General features: G+C 53.2%; 1 protein-coding gene and 2 non-coding genes across 5 annotated transcripts; all 3 read right to left on the reverse strand.

Moving 5' to 3' along the window:
- Positions 1 to 652: 652 nt before the first annotated feature.
- On the reverse strand, positions 653 to 24970 carry TNPO2 (transportin 2). Of its 3 annotated transcripts, none has more exons than XM_035285292.3 (25): positions 24908 to 24970; positions 23287 to 23398; positions 21664 to 21739; positions 21431 to 21580; positions 14800 to 14906; positions 14580 to 14713; positions 14417 to 14498; positions 14221 to 14343; positions 13995 to 14113; positions 11145 to 11205; positions 10900 to 11065; positions 10541 to 10693; positions 7058 to 7283; positions 6682 to 6853; positions 6177 to 6263; positions 5987 to 6094; positions 5729 to 5887; positions 4677 to 4764; positions 4391 to 4489; positions 3817 to 3912; positions 3446 to 3521; positions 3153 to 3252; positions 2999 to 3073; positions 2751 to 2878; positions 653 to 2669 (listed from the first exon to the last, which is right to left on the reverse strand). In XM_035285292.3, the coding sequence occupies exons 2-24, from the start codon at positions 23383 to 23385 to the stop codon at positions 2771 to 2773; spliced, it is 2664 nt and encodes an 887-aa protein (XP_035141183.2). In that variant the 5' UTR covers positions 23386 to 23398; positions 24908 to 24970; the 3' UTR covers positions 653 to 2669; positions 2751 to 2770. The 3 variants fall into 3 exon arrangements, with proteins under 3 accessions (XP_035141183.2, XP_035141184.1, XP_035141188.1); XM_035285293.3 differs by having other exon boundaries at positions 3446 to 3551; XM_035285297.3 differs by lacking the exon at positions 24908 to 24970 and having other exon boundaries at positions 2131 to 2669; positions 2777 to 2878; positions 23287 to 24445.
- LOC128930577 (small nucleolar RNA ZL2) lies at positions 4559 to 4635 on the reverse strand. The gene has a single exon (XR_008478811.1). It is a non-coding gene; the product is annotated as a small nucleolar RNA ZL2 (small nucleolar RNA).
- LOC118150376 (small nucleolar RNA SNORD41) lies at positions 6936 to 7005 on the reverse strand. Its single transcript, XR_004738483.1, has one exon. It is a non-coding gene; the product is annotated as a small nucleolar RNA SNORD41 (small nucleolar RNA).
- Positions 24971 to 24974: the final 4 nt, after the last annotated feature.

A 24974-nucleotide genomic window follows, 5' to 3' on the forward strand; every position in this document is an offset into this window, starting at 1 on the left:
ATTTCCCAGGCCAGGTGCAGTGGCTCACACCTGTAATCCCAGCACTTTGGGAGGCTGAGGTGGGTGGATTATGAGGTCAGGAGTTCAAGACCAGCCTGGCCAACATAGTGAAACCCCATCCTTACTAATAATACAAAAAAAAAAAAAAAAAAATCAGCTGGGTGTGGTGGCAGGCACCTGTAATCCCAGCTACTCGGGAGGCTGAGGTAGAGAACTGCTTGAACCCAGGAGGTGGAGGTTACAGTGAGCTGAAATCACACCACTGCACTCCAGCCTGGGGAACAGAGTGAGACTCCATCTCAAAAAAATAAAAATAAAAATAAATAAATAAATTTCTCTCAGGCCTGGGGCTGGGCTGAGCCTTCTATAAAAATCTTGACCCAGGGTCAGCTGATAAGAGTACGGCAAGGCCTCACCCCTGACCACTCAGTTTACAGCATGGCAGAGGGGCAACTTGTAGCTGGGCTGTGACACTAATGGCTCACACTTAGTAAGCTGATGTCCCAGAGAATGAGCTGCACATTTCATATATGTCACAAATTTAATCTTCCATCTTTCACATTCATCTGTCTTCCCACTCTCAAGCATCCTGGCCGCCCCCACATTTCTTCACTACCAAAGCCAAGGACACAGGAAGCCACAGACTAAGGGGTTCACAAGAAACTGATCTTTACTCAACAAAGTTCTACACAAGTGGAATCTCACGCCACCTCGGCGCCAATCCCCAGCACAGCACAGTAACAAATGGACAGACCCGGGAGCCCGCAGAGGGAAGAGGGTGAGGAGGGAAAGAGGGACTGTGGCTCAAGGCCAGTCTGGGTCCACAGCCCTGGGTAGGGGAGAAGGTTGAGAAGCTGAAACTTCATTGTGCAAAAAATAACCAAAAATAAATAAAAAAATTAAATAGTTTTTTTTTAAAAAAAAGGAAAGGAAAGTAAGAACCAGGCTCCCCTTCCCTGAAGGCGTTTGGAGGCCCCCATCTTGAGTAGAGAGGGGTTACCAATCCCATCAGACTGCCAGTCCATTCACACACCCCAAGACCCAGCAGAGGATGCTCCAAAAAAACTGGAATTACCAGAAAATTAAAAGGTATTTTTTAAACTTTTTTTTTTTTTTTTTTTTTTTTTTTTTTTTACAAATGGCTTCCAGAGACCTGCTCAAGTTTCATGGGGTGGGCGTGCAGGGACACCCAGCTAATTTATGGAATGTGCACTGAGTGCCCCCTGGAATAGAGGCAGGGCCTGACCCTGACTATGGTTAAGACAGGGCTAGGATGGACGGGGTCTGGGGCCGAGCAGAGATGGATGGAGCAGGCCCCAGGATGTGAAACTCCAGTCAAACCCCAAAACACAAGGGGCCCCCAAAAGTAGAAGGTAGGAAAGGAAAAAAATGGGGAAAAATGCCCAGCTTTCTGGTCAACTGGAAAGTAACTATGCCCCCCTCCCTTTCTAGGGGAGCCCCTCCCACCTTGACCATGTCCCCAGACTATTCAGGAAGGTTTTCTAGAATTGCTGACCCAGTCTAGTAGGATCTGTGGGCTCACTGGGTACTATGATGAGCAGGAAGTCCCAGGGATATGGGGTGGGGAACAGGGGACATACCACCTTTTCCTTCTACCAAGCCTTGGTTTTCCCTCCTGTTGGCAAAGCATAAACCTTTGTCTTCTGTCATCATCAATCAAATGCCCCTGCCCAGGCCCTTGAGTTAAAACTCAGGCCCACAACATGAGAAGGGGGCTTTCAAAAGCATAGAGAAACGGACTGCCCCTGAAGCTGCTTAGAGAGAGGCTGGGGGTAGGTGCCGGTAGCTCTGGCTGCACCCAGCTCTCTTCAGGAAAAAAGTCCCAACCCAGCGTCTTCAAAAGCCACTGACTGGAGCACACAGGAAGGAGAAAGGGTGACCTCCTCTGGCCAGCCCCAGCCACTCCAGTGGTCCCCACCCTGCAAGGTGGGCTAGGACAAGGACGGAGACACACCAGCTGACAAAGCTGGCAGGGAGTGTGTGGAGCGGGTCCCAAGCATGTGCGTGCTGACAGGGCGACCCCCTAAGGTCACCATCCTCCTCCCCCCGCCCCGGGATCCCGCCTGAGGCCCCCCACCCACCCAGCCCTCCCCAGTCACCACCAATTCCGGCAAAACAGCAGAAGCTTCTTAAACTCTAGATGCAGGTTACATGGAAGGCCTTACGGGTTAACTCAGGGGTTCACTAATTCTACTGTCTCCATGCAGTCGGGAAAATGGTGGAGCGGCTGGCCCAGCCTCGCCGGTTATGGCACCCGCACATGCGTGTGGCCACATGTGTCCGTGTGAGTGTACACGTCCCTACAAGGGCCCCCCTCCCGACCTGCTCCTCCCTCACCTCATCCGAAGCTGGACTTGGTCAGCTGTGTAGATTCCTCCCTCCCATGTAGCTGGCCCAAGTGGGCTGCAGGAGATGACCCCATTAGAGCCCAGGGGCCCTTGCCCACCAGAAGTCCCCCCCTCCCCGTGTGTAGGATGAGCATGGTGGCCCCACCCACCTGCCAACAGGGCAGGTGGACAGACGGACGGGGAAGGCATCTGGATTTGAGTCCCACTCACTCCTCCCTAACCCCCCTCAACCAGGGCACAGCAACTTCTGGATGCAGCACGCTCCCCAGTAATCCCTCCGACGACAACGCAGACAGAAACCTGCAGGGGGAGAAGGGAGGTCATGGCCTGGGACCTTTCAGCCCCAAGACAGTGCTGGCCCGCCAGCTGCGGCCTCCTCACCTGGTAGTCTCCATGATCACCTAGACCCCGTAGAAGGCCGCCAGCCTCTCCTTGAGCAGCGGCGGGAATTGCTCGGAGAACTGCTGCCAGTTATCTTCCCCAACTTGGTCTTTGAAGCCGTGGAGAATCTATGGGGAGGGTGGTGGTGAGGGGCAGTCAGGAGTAAAAGAGTGCGCCTCTTCCCCCATCCCCGCAAATCCCATTGTTACCAGAGGGTCTCCTCCCTGACTGCACAGTCAGAGCCTCACCTTATAAAACATGTCCCGAAGGTCATCCTTCGGGCTCACCCAGGAGGCTACAGCGTCGCAGAAGAAAATAAAGTCCTGAAACGTGACGGATCCCAGGTGAGGGGCCGCCCAAGCCCAGCACCCGCACCTGCCCTCAGAGCCCAGCTGCCCCAACCTGCACAACGCCCCCCGGGTTGACACCGATCATCATGCAGATGCCACGGAAGGCTGAGTCCTTCTCTTCGTTGTCCCTGATGTTCCTGAGGGACGTGCACCTGTGAGAAGGTGAGCAGCTAGAGGTCAGAGGGCAGGCCGGGCATGCATCTGTGGAGGTCTGGGTCACTGGGGATCACTGAGTGGGCCTGGGACAGGCATCTATGGGTGGGGTGGGGCAGGGAGCCAGTAGGCAGATGGGGCTGGGAGTGCACAGGTGAGGGAGGGGGTCAGGCTCGACACGCAGACACACACCAAGGCCGGATGAACTGCTGCAGCATGGGTGCCACCTCCTGGGGGCACACGTAGCCCAAGCGGCCGATGGTAATGGCTGGAATGGCAGAGGGACTCATCAGGCGACCTGCAACCCCGAGCGGCCCCGGGACAGTACGTGGCGGGGCCTCTGGCAGGAGGCACTGAGCCCCCGCCCCATGGGCCCCAAGGGAATGGCTCCGGCAGCCAGCCTGGTCACCCAGGCTTGGCGCTGCCAGGGATCCTTCCCAACCCACCTGAGTCTCTTCCCATGTCTCTCTGCATCTATCTTCCCAGGTCTCTGCACCCACCTTCCTCCCTTCCTCCCTTTTTCCCTTCCTTCCTTACAGGCAGCAGCCAGGCTGGGTGCCCACCTGTGTTTTCCAGCAGTGTCTTGGGTGTATTGGGTCGGTTAATGATTTCCACCAGGTTGTTGAGGACCATCTGCACATAAGGCTGCATCTCTGCCCCTAGGGGAGCACTCAATCAGGGTCCTGCACAGCCTTCTCCACCCACTGGGGGCCAGGGGGCCGCCCCGTCATTCAGTCCAGTTCCAGCCAGAGACTGGCCAACCACTACCAGTAAGGGAACTAAAGACCTTCTCTGGCTCATCCCCACCCAGAATGCCTGGCCAACCAGACCCAGACCCTTGGGCTTCTTTTCCTTTGACTTGGGCAGCGTGTTCTCACCTTAGGCTACCCAAGTCACCCAACCAATCCAAATGAGTCTTTTAGCCAACTACACAAAACAGTCCAATAGAAACAGCCCTCCTGTCCCTTTTCTTTGGAGAAGCCAATCACAAATGGCCTTTCTGCCTGGCTTCACCTCTGATGACCCCCCAATCAGAGACTTCCCTTGAAGGGAGCTGTCAGTCAGAGCTAGGCTCCCGCCCCCAGTTTGAGAACAGGCCAATAGGGAGGGGCCTGTTACCACTTGCAGGGCACTCACCCATCTGCATGCAGATTTCACCAATGGCCCAGGTGGCGTTGTTGCAGACTGAGATGAACTCTGGGTTCAGGTTGGTGCCCAAAATGGGCATGAACTCGGCTGGTGGGGAGAAACAGGGATGCTGAGCAGGAGGGACAGCCAGGGTAAGCTACAGGACCTAGTCCAACAGGCCCCATCAGACAGTACGAATACATCCCAATTTGGTCACAGTCCTCCCTGGGCATTTCTCTCCATCACTTGAGGCCGGGGCTAAGGTCATGGGCTAGGAACAAGGCGAGTGTCGTACCGATACAGGGCTTGACGTGGATAAAGCAGGCTTTGGTGAGGTCTCCCAAGAGGGCAAAGGAGCTCTGCCGGACCTCGGGCATTGAGTCCTGGGGATTCAAGAAAGATCAGTGTGGCTGGACTCCCCTCCTCCCAACCAGGACAGCTGAGGGGGCACAGTCCCTCTGCCACTTTCCAGTGCTAGGGCTCCCAGCTGTTCCTAGCATCCAGCCCATACCCGCAAACCGGAGATGGCAGAGCCCCAACAGTCATCCCTCAGTGTCCGTGGGGGATTCTTTCCCAAGTCCCTGTAGATATCAAAATCTACAGATGTGCAAGTTGTTGATATAAACTGGCACACTGTTAGGGCTGGGCACAATGGCTCATGCCCATAATCCCAGCACTTTGGGAGGCCAAGGCAGACAGATCATTTGAGCTCAGGAGTTTGAGACGAGCCTGGCCAACATGGCAAAAACCCATCTTTACTAAAAATACAAAAAAATTAGCCAGACATGGTGGCAAACCTGTAGTCCCAGATTTCTGACAGGCTGAGGCAGGAGAATTACTTGAACCTGGGAGGCAGAGGTTGCAATGAGCCAAAATCGCACCATTGCACTCCTGCCTGGGTGACGGAGTGAGACTCTGTCTCAAAAAAAAAAGGGGGGGTGGGGGACAGGCACAGTGGCTCAAGCCTGTAATCCCAGTATTTTGGGAGGCCAACGTGGGCAGATCACTTCAGGTCAGGAGTTTGAGACCAGCCTGACCAACATGATGAAACCCTGTCTCTGCTAAAAAATACAAAAATTAGCTGGGCATGATGGTGGACACCTGTAATCCCAGCTATTTTTTTTTTTTTAATAGAACTGGGGTCTCACTATGGTGCCAAGGCTGGTCTCAAACTATTGGGGTCAAGCAATCCTCCTGCCTCGGCCTTCAGGATCACTTTTTAAAATAATTAGAATGGTCCCAGCCCCTTTTCCCTGACTTCCTTTGGGCACAACCAGGCCCTGAGTCCCCGCCAGAGGCAGCCCACAGAGGCTGCTGCATGTCACCACTGTCCACGTTCCCACCCACCTGCATGCACTGGAACAGTAGTGTCATGATGTTGCTGCGGGCCACCAGCTGCTCCACGTGACCACCCAGGCCCTCAGCCAGGCCGCTGAGCAAATCCAGAGCCACAATCATGAAGTCCTTGTCAGGAGCCTCATACTGCTCGGGGTGCTGGGTGTACATCTAGACACAGATGGGGTCAGGGGCATGGGTGAGTGTGAGTGGAGCAGGCCCGGGGCAGGCCGATGCAGAAGCACAGGTGACGGGCCTGGGGGTGCTCACCATGGCCTGAGCCAGTGTCTTCTGCACCAGGGTGACACAGCGCTGGTAGACAGGCTCACAGTAAGGCAGGAAGCCGCTCTGCAGGGCAGTGGCCACCGATGACAGACACTGGCAGGGAGAAAGGCAGGTGGGGAGAACTCAGGCGGGGCAGGCGGGATGGGCTTCTGGAGAAGGGCAGAAGCCCACTCACCTCCAGCAGGGGGAAGAGGTCCTTGTCTTCGTCCTTGAGTTCATTCCATTTCTGGATCAGTGGGGGCATCAGCTTCTGGATGTATTCCTAGGGAAGAAGCAGGAAATTGGTGCTCCCTGGGTCGGGGTGGCAGACTGTAACTCAGGCACCTATTGCCCCAGTGACGAGGCCTGGGTGCCTCGCTGTGGCTCAGGGGACCATGCAAGGCCTGCCATCTGGCCAGACCTCAAGGCCTTCATTCTTCTCCCCTGTGCAAGCACTGCCCTCCTTACCCCACCCCCTGGGATCCTGGGTCACCGCCTCCTGGTTCCGAAAGCACAGCACTTACATGCTGTCTCATAACTGTCTCCCCCACTAGACTGGTAGCAGGGTGAGGGTGGGGCTGGGTCTGTCTGCCTGTCAAGTTCACGGCCATGTCCCTGGCATGCAACACCGAGTTGCCACTAGGTCACTGGATGCGCAGAGGCATGGGGATTGGGAGGCGGGAGCCGCTCTGGGGTCTCACCGGCTGGTTGAGGTGGTGGCCTACAGAGTCAGCCAGGGTGCCAATGGCGTCGTAGAGGATGAGCAGGTTCTTGTGCTGGTATTTGCCAAAGGCAAAGACGAGGGTATCCAGGATGTAGCTGAGGTAGGGCACCAGCTCCGTGCAGGCCTCTTCCTCCAGGGTGGCAAAAGCACTGGTGGGAGGGAGGACAAGGCAGAGGGCTCAGTGGACTATGGCAGGTGGCAGTGGGCCATGGGCAGTGGGGGAGGGCAACTCAGGATCAGCCAGTACGAATATCAGAGAAATCACTGCCACATCAACAGTCATAGGTGTCATCACTTCCCAGAGGGTGGCCTGGAGGAGAGTGGGGGCTGCGGGACCAGGGGTACAGGGTCACCTGCAGGCTGCCTCTTGCACCCTCTTGTTGCCATCCAGGATGCGTTTGAGCAGCTCTGTCATCAGGGGCTTGAGGTGCATATCAGGCGGCTGGCTGACCACCCAGTGGGCATAGCGGCTCAGTGTCCAGCAGGCGATGGAGCGGACCAAGGCCTTCTTGTCCGACAGGCACTGGATCAGGTGTGGGATCAGCTCAGGCAGGTAGGGTACCATGCCCTGCATGCAGCCTACAAGGAAAGGGAGACAGGAGGGGGCAGTTTGACTGGGCCCCAGGAGTAAGCTGGGCCCAGCCACACCCACCCTATGGAGAGAAAGAGTCAGCCACACAGAACATACAGGGTACTGAGACTTGGAGGTTAAATCACTGGCCCAGAATGCATTTCACAGACCCAGTGAAAGGCAGGTGCAGGAGGGGAAACAGCAGAAGCATCTCATCCCAGAGCCCCATGTTATCTTGTCCAGTCATGCATTAATTCAAAATTGGCTCCGTTACATAGTGAGTGGGGTTTTATGGGGCAGCAGTGACCCAGATGGAAGGAAGGCACTTTGCATTTGAAACCCTTCTTAGATGTTCATGATTTTTCTTTTCTTTCTTTTTTTGTTTTTTTGAGATGGAGTCTCACTCTGTCGCCCAGGCTAGAGTGCAATGGCGTGATCTCGGCTCACTGCAACCTCTGCCTCCCGGGTTCAAGTGATTTTCCTGCCTCAGCCTCCCAAATAGCTGGGATTACAGGCGCCTGCCACCATGCCCAGCTAAGTTTTCTATTTTTAGTAGAGGCTGGGTTTCACCACGTTGGCCAGACTGACTGGTCTCGAATTCCTGACCTCATGTGATCCACCTGCCTCAGCCTCCCAAAGTGCTGCAATTACAGGTGCCCAGCCATTTGTGGTTTTTCTATTTCTCTTTATTTTTGTTTAATTTTTAAATTTTTTAATGTTTTCTTTGAGACAGAGTCTTGCTCTGTCCCCCAGGGAGGAGTGCAGTGGTGCAATCTCGGCCCACCAAAACCTCTGCCTCTCAGGTTCAAGCAATTCTTGTGCCTCAGTCTGCCGAGTAGCTAGGACTACAGGTGAGGGCCACCATGCTTGGCTAATTTTTCTTTTTTTTAGTAGAGACAGAGTTTCACCATGTTGGCCAGGCTGGTCTTTTTAACTCCTGACCTCAGGTGATCTGCCTGCCTCGGCCTCCCAGAGTGCTTAAGCCACTATACCCAACCCCTGCCGTTTTTTTTTAATTTTAAGATCACGAACACTGTGCTTTTATTTAAAGAGAATAAAAATGCCAGGCGTGGTGGCTCACGCCTATAGTCCCAGCACTTTGGGAGGCTGAGGCGGGTGGATCACGAGGTCAAGAGATCGAGACCATCCTGGTCAACAAGGTAAAACCCCGTCTCTACTAAAAATACAAAAATTAGCTGGGCATGGTGGTGCGTGCCTGTAATCCCAGCTACTCCGGAGGCTGAGGCAGGAGAATTGCTTGAACCCAGAAGGCAGAGGTTGCAGTGAACCGAGATCCTGCCATTGCACTCCAGTCTGGGTAACGACAGCGAAACTCCATCTCAAAAAAAAAAAAAAAACAAAACAAAAGAGAGAATAAAGATAATAGCACATCCCAAGACAAAAGATCTATGTTTACCAGTTTGGGTTCAACTCCTATAGATCTTTTTACCACCAACATATAACACAGGCCAGGTGCAGTGTCTCACGCCTGTAATTACAGCACTTTGGGAGGCTGAGACAGGGGGATCACCTGAGGTCAGGAGTTCAAGACCAACCTGGCCTACATGGTGAAACCCCGTCTCTACTGAAAATATAAAAATATTAGCCAGGCATAGTGGCAGGTGCCTGTAATTCCAGCTACTTGGGAGGCTAAGGCAGGAGAATCGCTTCAACCTGGGAGGCAGAGGTTGCAGTGAGCTGAGATCACGCCACTGTACTCCAGCCTGGACATTAAGGGTGTGAGACTCCATCTCAAAAAAAAAAAAAAGTAATACAGCTCATGTAATCTATTAATATATTAACATATGCACACGTGTGGCATAATATATAACCTATTAAGGTGAAATATGAGATACATTAAACACATATTACACATGGAAACATTTCCTTTTTTTTTTTGAGACAGGGTGTCACTGTGCTTCCGCACACTGGAATACAGTGGCGCAATCATGGCTCACTGTGGCCTCAACCTCCCACCAACCTCAGCCTCCCAAGTATCTGGGACCACAGTCACACACCACCATGCTGGCTACTTTTAACAGGTTTTTTTCTGTTGTAATTATGAAGTCTCGCTGTAATTCCCAGGCCGGTCTTGAACACCTAGGCTCAAACGATCTGCCTGCCTCAGCCGCCCGAAGTACTAGAATTGCAGGCACGAGCCACCACACCTGGTTTTGAAAAATTTTTTTGTACAGGGTCTCCCTATGTTACCCAGACTGGTCTCAGATACCTAGGCTAAAGCAATCGTCCTGCTTCAGCCTCCTGAGTAGCTGGGATTAATTACAGGCGTGTACCACTGTAACTAGACAAATTTTGGAAAAATTCTGAAAGTTCACCAGGTTGAGGGTTTTTGCTGCCATGTCTGAAATCTTTTGCACAGGTCTGGATGCTGAGGCAATGGTATGTCATGCCTCTAACAGACTCACAGAGCTGGCCTGTAACAAGTTTTATATACCATCGGGATGAAAAACCCCACGAATTACAGGACAATAATTTGAATCTGATGAAACACCACCTACCACAGGTTACTACTAACTCTAGCAGGATAGCCTGGCAGCCAGGAAGAGGTTTAAGGCCCAGGTACACCCTGGGTGACTGTAAAGAAGTGATATCAAGGCCAGGTGCAGTGGTTCATTCCTGTAATCCCAGCACTTTGGGAGGCTGAGGTGGGCAGATCACCCGAGGTCTGGAGTTCAAGACCAGCCTGACCAGCATGGAGAAACCCCATCTCTACTAAAAATACATTAGCTGGGCATGGTGGTGCATGCCTGTAATCCCAGCTACTCAGGAGGCTGAAAGGAAAGGCGGAGGTTGCAGTGAGCCGAGATCGCGCCATTGCACTCCAGCCTGGGTAACGAGCAAGACTCCATCTCAAAAAAAAAAAAAAAAAGAAAGAAGGGGCATCAATCCTTCTTTACCTCGGTTTCCCCATCTTTGAAACTAGGATCCAACACCCACCTCATCAGGTGGTGGCGAGGGCCCAGGGCATTTGTGCCCGTAAGCGCACGGGGCAGGCATGCAGCTGTAATTATGCTTACAACACGAAAGAATTGCCTGCCTGCAAGAATGAACAAGAGACCTTGCATTGTGGGGTTCCAGGGGTTCCTTTCAGGCCCAAAAACCAAGCGGAGAATTGAGATCTCAGAGCTGTTTTGGAGGAAGGTGAACGGGCCTCCAGGGAGAACTCAGCCATGGCATGGCGGGTTCCATAGGCCAGCCCCACTGTCTCATGCCAGCACGGGGCTCAGAGATCAGTCACACTCACCCTCAGCAATGGCGCCCAGCACCAGGATGCCCGACTCCTTGACCACCCACTCGGGGTGGAAGAGGAGGCCTTTGAGTAGCGGAAGTAGGTGGGGCAGCAGTTCCTCCCGGAAGACATTGGCGAGGACGTCCAGTGCAGCCGCTGAGCACTTCCCTGGGGAGGGGGAGACATTGGGGAGGCTCAGGGCGGCCCCTCAGGCAGATGGCCAACCCTCGTTGACTTCACTCTCAGGATCAGAGATCATGATCAGAATCTTCACGATCAACTTCTAATCAGCTTCTACATCAGCTTCTAATCACCTCCCAAGTGGGAGTCCAGGGCTTGCCACCCCACCACCACCCCCAGGCAGGGGCACACACTCAAATTCCAGTCAGACAGAGCATCATCATCATCGTCATCCTCTGCGTCCTCGGAGCCATCGGGTCGCTCAGCCTCGTGGGGCAGTGTGACCGTGCGTGACTTGTGGAAGCGTGGCTTGATGTCCTGCTCACTGTCGGGGACGGCCTCATCCTCCTCCACATCCCCCTGGGGGACAGGCAGACTGTTAAGTACTTCGGGGACCCCAGCCACAACACCCATGCCCATGGGGTGGGCCCTGCCTGACCTTGAGCAGGATGATGTCAATTTCTGAGTACTTCATCCCATTTACCAAGATGGGGATCAACCTGCAGAGAGAGGGGCTGTTCAAGGAGATGCAGGGGCCGTGGCGAAGGGTGGGGGGAGGCACAGCTTGGGAAGGAGACAAACACATGCCAACAGGTCACTAGCCCACCAATCAGCCACAGAGCAGACCCTGCAGAACACGACGATACCACTAGGCATACATCAATCCATTTCCCTCTGGGGAACTATCAGAACCTAGTCTTAGCTGCTACCATTAGGACAGAAATGGTACCACTCCTGGCTCCACAAAAAGATTTTTTTTTTAAGAAACAGGGGCAGCCAGGCGCTGTGGCTCACGCCTGTAATCCCAGCACTTTGGGAGGCCGTGGCGGGTAGATCACGAGGTCAAGATTGAGACCATCCTGGTCAACTTGGTGAAACCCCGTCTCTACTAAAAATATAAAAATTAGCTGGGCATGGTGGCGTGTGCCTGTAATCCCAGCTACTCAGGAGGCTGAGGCAGGAGAATTGCCTGAAGGCAGGAGAATTGCCTGAACCCAGGAGGCGGAGGTTGCAGTGAGCCGAGATCGTGCCATTGCACTCCAGCCTGGGTAACAAGAGCGAAACTCCGTCTCAAAAAAAAAGACAGGGTTGGCCGGGCGCAGTGGCTCATGCCTGTAATCCAAGCACTTTGGAGGCCAAGGTGGGTGGATCACCTGAAGTCGGGAATTTAAGACTAGCCTCACCAACATGGTGAAACCCCATCTTTAAAAAAAAAAAAAAAAAAAAGAAACAGGGTCTCACGTTGTCACCCAGGCTACAGTGCAGTGGTGCAATCACAGCTCACCACAGCCTCAAACTCCTGGGCTCATGCAATCCTCCTGCCTCAGCCTCCCCAAGCACTAGGATTATAGGTATAAGCCGCCATGGTACCCAGCCTGCAGGAAAGCTCTTGACCCAGATCTGGCCACTCAGTGAACTACAAACCACTGAATACACTGAAAATCTTGGTATAGTGCCTGGTCCCTAGCACAACATTAAGGCAGGGACGTGCAGTCCTATCCCTAGCCACTTTCCTAAGACAGGGCTAGACTAGCCTGGGTTGGGGAGCAAACAGACCAGGCAGTTGGCCCCTCAGCTGCAGCCCAGAGTTGGAAGTGACAGAGCTTTAATGACCTGCTCATCAAGGTCTCATCATTCCCCAGGAGCTGTCTGCCCAGCCCTAGACTGTTACCAACAATAAATCGGGGCCAGGCACAGTGGCTCACACCTGTCATTCTAGCACAGTGGGAGGCCAATGCAGGAGGATTACCTGAGCCCATGATTTTGAGACCAGCCCAAGCAATACAGTGAGACCTCGCCGCTAATGAATAATAAATAAATAAATAAATAAAAATACAAAAATTAGATGGGCATGCCAGGCACGGTGGCTCACATCTGTACTCCCAACACTTTGGGAGGCACGGCGGGCAGATCATGAGGTCAGGAGTTCAAGACCAGCCTGGCCAACATGGTGAAACTACATCTCTACTAAAAATAAAAAAATTAGTAAAAATAATAAATAAATAAAATAAAAAATAAAAAAAATTAGCCCGGTGTGTGGCACGCATCTGTAATCCCAGCTACTCCGGAGGCTGAGACAGGAGAATCGCCTGAACCTGGAAGGTGGACGTCGCAGTGAGCCAAGATTGCACCACTGCACTCCAGCCTGGGCAACAGAGCAAGACTTCTCTCAAAATAAGTAAACAAATAAATAAAATAATAATGACTTGGGGGTTGGGTGCAGTGGCTCACGCCTGTAATCCCAACACTTTGGGAGACCAAGACAGGGTGACTGCTTGAGACTAGGAGTTTGAGACCAGCCTAGGCAACTTAGCAAGACCTCTTCTCTATTAAAGCTTAGAAGAGATTAGCTGGGTGTGGTGGGATCTGCCTGTAGTCCTAGCTACTGGGGATGCTGGGGTGGTAGGATTGCTTCAGCCTGGGAGGACTGTTTCAGCTTGGGAGGTCAAGGCTGCAGTGAGCCACGATTATACCACTACACTCCAGCCTGGATGACAGAGCAAAAGCTTGTCTCAAAATAAAAAGGCAAAAAAATGATTTGGAGAGAGGCCAGTCCAAGTTTGTCAAGGAGGGCCAGTTTTAAGACTTTTGTTGGAAACACTGGTCAAGAATTTCCTTACTCGGAAGTTCCTACGCTGGAAGGGCACAGAAGGCTACACAGCACTACCCGGAGGGAAAGTTGTGCCTGGGAATGAAGCCAACAGAAGGCAATCAGATCTGAGACCACACACACCTTTCATATCCGTTGAGCACCTGGATCTAGCCATACCTAAAGCCTTTGTTGATTTTTCATTTCTTTCCACCTATCAGTTACTTAATTTTTAAGTCTTTGAAAAGTGGGATTCTTGGCTGGGTGCAGTATCTCACGCCTGTAATCCCGGCACTTTGAAAGGCTTAGTCGGGCAGATCACGAGGTCACAATATCAAGACCATCCTGGCTAACATGATAAAACCCCCAACTCTACTGAAAATACAAAAATTAGCAGAGCATGGTGGTGTGCGCCTGTCATCCCAGCTACTTGGGAGCCTGAGGCAGGAGAATCACTTGAACCCGGGAGGCAGAGGTTGCAGTGAGCCAAGAGAGTGCCACTGCACTCCAGCCTGGTAACAGAGCCAGATTCTGTCTCCAAAAAAAAAAAAAAAGTGGCATTCTTACTCACATAAATATAGGCTGAATGTAAACTGACGAGGATGTGGACTGAGAGAAGCACAGTAGCCGACCAGAAGGGAAGGCAGAGGCATAGCATGGGGTCAAAGCTGGGGTGGGACAGTGGGTAGCAGCACTCACTGGACCAGATGGGAGGCCAGGACTTCCTTGCAGATGGGCTGCTCGGCCAGCGTCAGCCAGAACTCACAGGCCTCAAGGGCAACGTTCTCGTCATGGTCCTGGGTCCTCTGCAGCATGTACTGTAGCGGGGAGGATAGGCTGAGGCCTGGCCAGGCTGGGGGTGGCTCCCTGACCCCTGCCACCAGCCCCCTGCCTGCCTGTCTGGGCTGGCCTTGACCATGCACACCTGGATGATGCTGTGCATGTGGGGGATGAGCCTGTCGATCCGCACTTCCAGAAGCATCACCAGGGCGCGGCACACATTCTTTCGCACCTCAGGGTCATCGTCCACAGCCAGGGCAAATAGGTGCTGCAGGGAGGAACAGGGTCAGCTGCAAGGGTCCTGGGTCCTTGCCCTGCCCACCCCCAGCCCAGCGGCCCACCTCGATGAAGGTGTCGATATTGTCCATCAGCGCCTGGGCCCGGTCCATGATGAACTGGTTCACACAGGCGATGGCATGGGACCTGGCGGGGAGCAGACACAGGGGTCACCCCTGACTCTGCCCACTCCAGGCTCCCTGGAAGCCCCCAGGAAGCTGTACCCACCGGATCTTGGGACTGCAGTGCTTAAAGAACTGTAGGAACTTGGGGATCATGATGTTGAGGGGCCTGTTGAGGGCATCGCTGTCCAGAAGCTCTGATGAGTCTTCGCAGATCTTCTGCAGGGCTCCAAAGGCTCCCTGAGTGCAGAGGGACAGAGAGACAGAGGTGGGTGGTGGTCCGGGCCCCCCATACCCGCTCTGGCCATCCATGGCTTCTCACCCACCTCACAGGTGTTGTAATCCTCTGAGTTGAGCAGGTTGCACAGCTGCGGCAGCAGCTCAGGCCACATCTGCAGCTCACCCTTGGAAGCGATGGTGGTGATGAGAATCCCTGCGGCGGCCGGGAAAGGACGCTGCCTGAGGCTGGGCGGGGGCTGCCCGGCACCTCCCTCTCCCACTGGGCACCCCCAGAGCTGCCTTTCTGTCCCCTAGCCCATGTATGCCCTATATATCCCTCTCTCATTTTTTTTTTTTAAGAGATTAAGAGTTTGCTCTGTTGCCCAGGCTAGAGTGCTGTGGCATAATCACAGTTCACAGCAGCCTCAAACTCCTGGCCTCAAACCATCTTCCCACCTCAGCCTCCTGAGTAGCTGGGACTGCAGGCACATACCACCATGCCCAACTAATTTTTTTTTTTTGACATGAAGCTTCACTCTGTCACCCAGGCTAGAGTGCAATGGCACAATCTTGGCTCAACACAACTTTCACCTCCGAGATTCAAGCAGTTCTCCTGCCTCAGCCTACTGAGTAGTTGGGACTACAGGCAAGTGCCACCACACCTGGCTCATTTTTTGTATTTTTAGTAGAGACAGAGTTTCATCACGTTAGCCAGGATGGTCTCAATCTCCTGATGTGGCCTAGGACTCCCAAAGTGCTAGGATTACAGGTGTGAGCCACTGCACCTGGATTTTTTTTGTTTTGTTTTATTTTGTTTGAGACGAGGTTTCGCTCCTGTTGCCCAGGCTAGAATGCAGTGGTGCGATCTCGGCGTACCACAACTGCCACCTCCAGGGTTCAAGCAATTCTGCTGCCTCAGCCTCCCAAGTAGCTGGGATTACAGGCATGTGCCAGCACACCCAGCTAACTTTTTTGTATTTTTTAGTAGAGACAGGGTTTCTCCATGTTGGTCAGGCTGGTCTTGAACTCCCAACCTCAGGTGATCCACCTGCCTCAGCTGCCCAAAGTGCTGGGATTACAGGTGTGAGGCACCACTCCCAAGTATCACCCGCCTAATTTTTTTTTGAGACAGAGTCTCACTCTGGAGTGCAGCGGCACGATCTCAGCTCACTGCAACCTCCACCTCCCCAGTTCAAGCAATTCTCCTGCCTCAGCCTCTTGAGTAGCTGGGACTACAGGCACTTGCCAGCACGCCTGGCTAATTTCTGTATTTTTAGCAGAGATGGGGTATCACCATCTTGGCCAGGATGGTCTCGATCTCTTGACCTTGTGATCCACCTGCCTCGGCCTCCCAAAGTGCTGGGATTACAGGCGTGAGCCACTGCAGCCGGCCAACCACCCGACCAATTTTTTAAAATTTTTGTAGAGATGGGATCTCGCTACGTTCTCCAGGATGGCCTAAAACTCCTGGCCTCGAGCAATTCTCCTGCCTCAGCCTCTAAAACCACTGGAATTACAGGCATTAGCGACTGCTCCTTCCCTTGACATAGGTAGAAAGGGTGCTCTTTGACTCAGTGAGCACCCTGAGCCTTACTGTGAGCCAACTCCGTTCCAGGTCCTGAGGCGCAGCCCAGAGCAAAACACAAAACCCCCACCCCTGGAAGTGGGAAGCAAGCCATGAAGTAAAAAATTAGCCAAAAAACTGGGAGAGGATGGGCACAGTGGCTCACACCTGTAATCCCAGAACTTTGGGAGCCCAGGTGGGTGGTCAGGAGTTCAAGACCAGCCTGGCCAACATGGCGAAACCCCATCTCTACTAGAAATACAAAAATTAGCCAGGTATGGTGGGGGACGCCAGTAATCCCAGCTATTCAAGAGGCTGAGGCAGGAGAATCGTTTAAAGTGAAGATCATGCCACTATACTCCAGCCTGAAATGGAGCAAGACCCTATGTCAAAAAAAAAAAAAAGAGGGCCGGGCGTGGTGGCTCATGCCTATAATCCCAGCACTACTAAAAATACAAAAAGTGAGCCAGGTGTGGTGGCACTTGCCTGTAGTCCCAACTACTCAGTAGGCTGAGGCAGGAGAACTGCTTGAATCTCGGAGATGAAAGTTGCGTTGAGCCAAGATTGTGCCACTGCACTCTAGCCTGGGTGACAGAGTGAAGCTTCATGTCAAAAAAAAAAAAAATTAGTTGGGCATGGTGGCATGTGCCTTCGGCTTTGGGAGGCCAAAGCGGGTGGATCATGAGGTCAAGAGATCGAGACCATCCTGGTCAACATGGTGAAACCCCATCTCTACTAAAAACACAAAAATTAGCTGGGCATGGTGGTGCACGCCTGTAGTCCCAGCTACTCAGGAGGCTGAGGTAGGAGAATTGCTTGAACCCAGAAGGCGGAGGTTGCGGTGAGCCGCGATTGTGCCATTGCACTCCAGTCTGGGTAACAAGAGTGAAACTCCGTCTCAAAAAAAAAAAAGAGAACTGAGAGGGGCCACATGCCAAGGACTAAGAGGGGTAACACAGCAGAAAAGATGGTGAGAAAGGACTGTAGGTGAAGGTAGCAACTTTAGATTGGGTGGCCAGAGCAGGCCTTGTTAAGGTGACATCTTGATATCTGAACCAAGACCTGAAGGAGGTGAAGGAGGTCTGGGAGGAATCATCCATGTTCCTGGGAAAGGGCATCTCAGGCAGGGGAATCTACGGTGCAAAGGCCTGGGGTGAGGACAGGCGTGGTGTGCTAAGAGACGAGTGAGGAGCCACTGGGGCTGGGCAGAGACTGGGCGGAGGGAAGAGGGAAAGGAGGTAAGGGCAAGAAAGTGGCAGGGACGGTTTGTACTGCCTATTAGCCATCCAGGAGTTACATACAGCAAGCATCTGAGGTGCCAGGGCAGGGCAGTGCACAAATCTGGTGACAGAAATGGATTCTGTGAAGTACAGAGAAGACATTTGCTGCCAGGAGATGGCAGTGTTTCCCAAAGGTGGAAACTAAATGGCAAAAAGGTGCTCCCTGCGGTGGGTAGGTACCCACTGAGGACTGTGTAACTTCAGCTCAGCCACATCACCTCATTATCTGTGCCTCAGTGCTTTCAGCCCTCAGAAGAGATCAAGAAAACCACCCTCCTAAGGTTAGCAGTAAGTTTCTTTCTTTTCTTTTCTTTTGCTTTTTTTTTTGAGACGAGTCTCACTCTGTTATCCAGGCCAGAGTGCAGTGGCACGATCTTGGCTCACCGCAACCTCCACCTCCGGCGTTCAGGTGATTCTCAAGCCTCAGCCTCCTGAGCAGCTGGGATTACAGGCGCACACCACGATGCCCAGTGAATTTTTGTACTTTTAGTAGAGATGGAGTTTTGCCATGTAGGCCAGGCTGGTCTCGAACTCCCGACTTCAGGTGATCCACCCACCTCAGCCTCCCAAGGGGCTGGGATTATAGACGTGAGCGCCCGGCCTGATTATCAGGAAGTTTCAATGACTTAGCCCAGTGCCTGGCACCTAGAATGAGCTCAGAAAGTCCAGATCCTTCTGGTGGCCAGGGAAGGGGTTTTTGCAGGAATAAAAGTCACTCTTTTTTTTTTTTTTGAGACGGAGTTTCACTCTTGTTACCCAGGCTGGAGTCCAATGGCACGATCTCGGCTCACCGCAACCTCCACCTCCTGGGTTCAGGCACTTCTCCTGCCTCAGCCTCCTGAGTAGCTGGGGTTACAGGCACGCACCACCATGCTCAGCTAATTTTTTTTTGTATTTTTAGTAGAGACGGGGTTTCACCATGTTGACCAGGATGGTCTCGATCTCTTGACCTCGTGATCCACCCACCTCGGCCTCCCAAAGTGCTGGGATTACAGGCGTGAGCCACCGCGCCCGGCCCGTCACTCTTTTTTTTGAGATGGAATCTCTGTCACCTAGGCTAGAGTGCAGTGGTACAGTCTTGGCTCACTGCAACTTCCGCCTCCTAGACTCAAGCCAATCTCCTGCCTCAGCCTCCTGAGTAGTTGGGATTCCCGGTGCCCACCACCACCACTCCTAGCTAATTACACACACACACACACACACACACACACACACACACACAGTATTTTTTATAAATAAGACGGGGTTTCACCATGTGGGCCAGGATGGTCTCAATCTCCTGACCTTGTGATCCGCTCACCTCAGCCTCCTGGATTGCTAGTATTACAGGCGTGAGCAACTGCACCCAGCCTAATGTTTTATATTTTTAGTAGAGATGGGGTTTCACTATGTAGGCCAGGCTGGTCTCCAACTCCTGACCTCAAGTGATCCGCCAGCCTCAGCCTCCCAAAGTGCTAGGATTATAGACTCGAACCACCACACACAGCCAAAAGTCACATTTTTTTTGAGAAGGAGTCTTGCTCTGTTGCCCTAGCTGGGGTGCAGTGGCACAATCTCGGCTCACTGCAACCTCTGCCTCTGGGGTTCAAGCAATTCTCCTGCCTTAACCTCCTAAGTAGCTGGGATTACAGGTCCCCACCACCACACTCAGCTAAATTTTTCTATTTTTAGTAGAGACAGGGTTTTGCCATGTTGGCCAGGCTGGTCTCAAACTCCTCACCTCAGACAATCTGCCCACCTCGGACTCCCAAAGTGCTGAGACAACAGGTGTGAGCCACTGCACCCAGTCAACTAATTATTTTTTGAGACAGGGTCTTGCTGTCTGTCACCCAGGCTGGAATGCAGTGGTGTGATCACAGCTCACTGAAGCCTCGACCTCCCGAGCTCAAGCGACCCTCCTGCCTCACCCATCTGAGTAGTTGGGACCACAGGTACACAGCACCATGCCCGGCTAATTTTTATTTTTTGTAGAGATGGGATCTCACTACGTTGGCTAGACAGGTCTCAAACTCCTGGGCTCAAGTGACAGTCACACCTCAGCCTCCCAAATAGCTGGGACTATAGGCAAATGCTACTGTGACCAGCCTAGAAGCAATCTTTTTAAGTTGATGTAGTTTTTGTTTTTGTCTTTTTTTTGAGATGGAGTCTAGCTCCATCATCCAGGCTGGAGTGCAGTGGCACGATCTTGGCTCACTGCAACCTCTACTTCCTGGGTTCAATCAATTCTCTTACCTCAGCCTCCTGAGTAGCTGGGATTACAGGCCCCCACCACCATGCCCAGCTAAATTTTTCCATTTTTAGGAGACATGGGGTTTTGCCATGTTGGCCAGGCTGGTCTCAAACTCCTGACATCAGGTGATCCACCTGCCTCAGCCTCCCAAAGTCCTAGAATTACAGGCATGAGCCACTGTGCCCTGCCTAAATTTAATATAAATTTAAGGGAAAAAAATTAAGTTCAGCAGAGTGCAGTAGCTCATACCTGTAATCCCACCACTGTGGGAGGCCCAGGCAGGTGGATCACTTGAGGTCAAGAGTTCAAGACCAGCCTGGCCACCATGACTAAACCCCATCTCTACTAAAAGTACATAAAAACTAGCCGAGCATGGTGGCGCATGCCTGTGGTCCCAGCTACTCGGAAGCCTGAGGCAGGAGAATCACTTGAACCTGGAAGGCAGAGGATGCAGAGAGCCAAGATCACGCCACTGCACTCTAGCCTGGGTGACAGTGAGACTCAGTCTCAAACAACAACAACAAAAACAAAAAAAAACTTTAAGTTAATAACAATCAGTAGTGTTAATACCTATTAGTAGCAAAATAAATAAATATTTATTAATAATTAAGGTAAATTGCTTCAGTTAATTTTTTTGTGTATGACAGAGTTTCGCTCTTGTTGCCTAGGTTGGAATGCAATGGCTAGTTCAAGGCTCACTGCAACCTCCACCTCCCAGGTTCAAGTGATTCTCCTCCTGCCTCAGCCTCCTGGGTAGCTGGGATTACAGACATTTACCACCACGACCAGCTAATTGTTTTGTATTTTAAGTAGAGATGGGTTTCACCATGTTGGTCAGGCTGGTCTCGAACTCAACCTCAGGTGATCCACCTGCCTCAGCCTCCCAAAGTGCTGGGATTACAGGTGCGAGCCACCGCACCTGGCCAATTCTTAGTCATCTTTCTGTAACTTACTCAGACCACCTTCCAGGAGTCAGAAAACATTCTACTGAAAACCTAATTCATGTCACACCTGAAACATAAATACCTGCATTTTTTTTTTTTTGAGTCGAAATCTCACTCTGTTGCTCACGATGAAGTGCAGTGGCATGATCTAGGCTCGCTGCAACCTCCGCCTCCCAGGTTCAAGCAATTCTCTTGCCTTAGCCTCCCAAATAGCTGGGATTACAGGCATCCGCCACCACACTCAGCTAATTTTTTGTATTTTAGTAGAGACGGGGTTTCATCATGTTGCTCAGGCTGGTCCCGAACTGCTGACATTGTAATCCACCCACCTCAGCCACTCAAAGTGCTGGGATTACAGGAGTGAGCCACTGCGCCCAGCCATACCTGCATATTTTAACTGCTATAACCTCAGCACTCAGCCCAGGGCCTAACTCAAAACTCTACATGTTGCATGACTATCTCAGAGGCAAGAAGGACTATTTCAGGAGAGAGTGGTTCCAGAGCATGGCCCTGCACTGCCTCAGCTATTCTGCTGCTTACCCAGGCAGGTCCCTTAATAGCTGAGTGCCTCAGTTTCCTCATCTGTCACATAGTAATAGTACTACCATATAGGGTGCCGGAGCATTCCATGAAGCAGTAACTTAACATGCTGAGAAGCCTCTTAGCTGAGAGTGAGAGTTCAGTGTGTCCTCAGAGGCCAACGCCCCCTGCCCCTCTCACCAATGGTGGCTCGGATGAGCGAGGAAGCATCGCCAATGTTGTTGAGACACTCCTGTTTGATGAAGTCCGCCACAGGGGGTGGAAAGCTCTGATAGTGCGCCTTCACGTTGTTCTTGAGGATGAGGCCACTGAGAGAGCGTGTTGGCTCATCTGGGAGGAGGAAGGCTAAGGTTCAGGGGCCTGCGGGGGAGAAAGCAGGGTCCCGATCTCATGGAAGGGAGCAGAGGGCATACCTTCTGACTTGAGTCTGGTCAGGACGAAAATCAGGTAGTTGTTGAAGTCAGGAAACTGGTTGAGTTGTTTGAGTTTCTGCCAGGCTGTTAAGGGACTTCGAAGACAGAGGCCTTCCCCAGGCCAGGCCCCTCACTATGTACGTGACACCATCTCTGACCCCTGGGACCAGGCTGCCAGCTCCTGGGGGATCCCGCTCATCAAACCCCTAATAAGCCCACAGAGCACCTCAGAAACATCAAATTCATACAAGGAGTTGGGTGGAATATCTGAGTTTCCCATCCACTCCGGAAGACCCAGTCAGAGCAGGAGACAGAAGAAGAATCCCACTCCACTTAAAGTGGCAGCTGCTAGTCAGCTCTCCCCACTAGCAGGCCGTGCTTTTTTGTTTTGCTTTGTTTTAAAAAAAGAGGGAATCCAAATTTTAGGGTGAGTCATGCTCACGGTTTATAGATTTAATTTTTTTTGTTTTTTGCGACAGTCTTGCTTTGTCATCCAGGCTGGAGTGCCATGTCATGATCTCAGCTCACTACAACCTCCACCTCCCAGGTTCAAACGATTCTCCTGTTTCAGCCTCCAGATTAGCTTGGATTACAGGCACTCGCCACCATGCCTGGCTTAATTTTTGTATTTTTAGTAGAGACAGGGTTTCTCCATGTTGGTCAGGCTGGTCTCAAACTCCTGATCTCAGGTGTTCTGCCCGCCTTGGCCTCCCAAAGTGCTGGGATTACAGGTGTGAGCCACCGCACCTGGCCAAGAATTAAAATTTTTATCTTTATATATCTTTTTTTTTTTTTGAGATGGAGTTTCGCTCTTGTTGCCCAGGCTGGAGTGTGATGGCATGATCTCAGCTCACCGCGACCTCTGCCTCCTGGGTTCAAGCAATTCTCCTGCCTCAGCCTCCAGAGTAGCTACGATTACAGGCTCAAGCCACCATACCAGGCTAATTTTGTATTTTTACTAGACACGGGGTTTCACCATGTTGGTCAGGCTGGTGTCAAACTCCCAACCTCAGGTGATCCGCTTGCCTAGGTCTCCCAAAGTGCTGGGATTACAGGCATGAGCCACCGCGCCAAGCATATTTATCTTTTTTTTTGAGACAGGGTCTGGTTCTGTTGCCCAGGCTGGCTGGAGTACAGTGGGACAATCTCAGCTCACTGCAACCTCCAGTTCCTAGCCTCGAGCCATCCTCCCACCTCAGCCTACAAAATAGGAGAGGGAACATCCCCTGGGGCATGCCACCACACCCAACTAACTTTTCTATTTTTTTGTGGAGACGGGGGGTCTCAAACTCCTAGGTTCAGGCAATCTACCTGTCTCAGCCTCCTGAAGTGCTCTGATTACTGGCATGAGCCACGCTGTTGGGCCAGGTCCTACCTTAATAGTTAATGGAATAGATGTTAGTGTTCAATGAACATTAGGAATTTTCATCATTTTCGATAATAATCCCTGCAGCTCTGGAAATGGGACCCAGGAATTCTAATTCTTCTCTGGGGCAGATCCACCCCACAGCAGAAAAAAATCTAGGGACTGGCGGGGAGTCTGTCCCTCTCTTTCTCCCTCTGGCCTTCAGAAACTGCAGACATCTACCCGGTCCCCCCAGCCCCGGAAGGAAGGAAGGATACATCCTGCACGATGCGCTGAGTGGCTGTATTGGGCGACTGTGAGTCTTTGAGCAGCTGCAGGACCTGCTGCAGGCCCTGCTCGTCTGGCTGCCAGTCCATGGCGCAAGGCAAGCTGCGGGGGTAGGGGCCGGGGTCAGCGCTGGGTCTCTGGGGCTCCGTGTGAGACCCAGGTGGAGACCCTGAGGCCGCGGTGGCCGCATGACGACGGGAACGCCCTCGGCGGACAGGCAGAGGCCTTCGATCCACGCCCGCCAAAGTGCGGGGTCCCCGCCAGCTGCGCCATCCTCGGCCGCGCAGTCGCGGGATCGGGAGCGCGGGAGGGGGGATGTGGAAGTGAACTACAGGCGGCGGCGGTGGGGCCCGGCGGATCCTCATGGGACCCAGCGAAGAGCCCTCGTCCCAGGGTGGCCCATACCGCCGACCCCGACTCCGAGCCCGAAGGCTTCCGCCTCCCTCGCAGCGGCTGGGCGAGGGCCCATCCGCCTCCACATCCAGGGGCCCCGCCCCAGACCGTGATAGCGCCCCGGCCCCCGTGGTCTCTTAGGTGCAGGCACAGTCCCTGAAGAGTCCCCTTCTCCAGAAACCCGGCCCTTAACCTCTACCAGATCCCAGAGGCTGCCTGCCCTAGTCCAATTTATGAGCTTCCTCAGATGCACGGTTCCAAGACGATCGTCCTGATCTCTTCTGCCTCCCCTGTCCCGGCCCTTCAAGCTCAGTGGATGCCAGCTACCCCACTCTGTGCCCGAGTCAGATTCTAACAATCCCCCTTAATCAGGCCCAAAGCAGTCCCCCGATAGGTCTCCGTTGCCTCTTCGAATGAGAGGCAGCCAAGCCCACCCAACCTACTCTAGGAGCCCCCTGGACGATCCCAGTAGCCTTCCCCAATAAGGTCTGGCCAAGCTCTCCCTGAAACCCCCTCCGCCTCCGTCAGCAGTAACTCCTGCTGACGATATCTGCAGCCTCTCCCAATCAAGTTCAACCGAGGCCCCCACCACCTTGAGTCGGGAGCCCCCCACCACCTCGAGTCGGTAACCCCTTGGTCCGATCCTAGCAGCCTCCCCCAGTTTGGCCTGGGTGAACACCCCCCGGGGCATTCCCCTCAACCGATCCCAGCGATGCCTCGAAGTCAGATCCAGGAAAACCCTCTAAGCCGAAGTCTGACGCCCCTCCCTGTCAGGGCCCCAAAAGCTCCCCTCCCCCAGCCCAGCTCAACTTTTCAGTGCGGCCTCCCCCAATCAGACCCAACCAAGGCCCACCGAAACAGGCCCCTACACACACCCGATCCTCGCGACGTCCCCCAATCAGGCCCCAAGCAGTCCCCAGACGCTTTCCCCAATCAGATCCCCTCCAGCCCGACCCCAGCAGCCCCACTGGCCCTCTTCTCGCGAAGCCCCGACCTGGCCTGGCACCGAGGCCCCACCCCCCAAGCTCGGCTCGGTTTCCCCCTCCCCCGCCCGGCCCGTTCTCGCTGCCAACAGGATCGGGCCCAACCGGGTTCCCGGCCTTTCCCGGTCGGGCGCGGCCCCGACGCCCGGGCCGCGCGCGGCGCAGGCCCGGTGCCCGGCGGGGGTCGACGCAAGCTGGGGCCAAGAGGGTCGGGCTCTCAGTGAGGCCCACTTACCCGGCCCCGGGCAGCAGCGGCGGCGCCTCGCGCTGCGGCTTCTCCAGAGACTCGCGCGAAAGGAGGG

This window comes from Callithrix jacchus, chromosome 22, assembly GCF_049354715.1.
Source record: "Callithrix jacchus isolate 240 chromosome 22, calJac240_pri, whole genome shotgun sequence".
In the NCBI taxonomy this organism is placed as follows: Eukaryota; Metazoa; Chordata; class Mammalia; order Primates; family Cebidae; genus Callithrix; species Callithrix jacchus.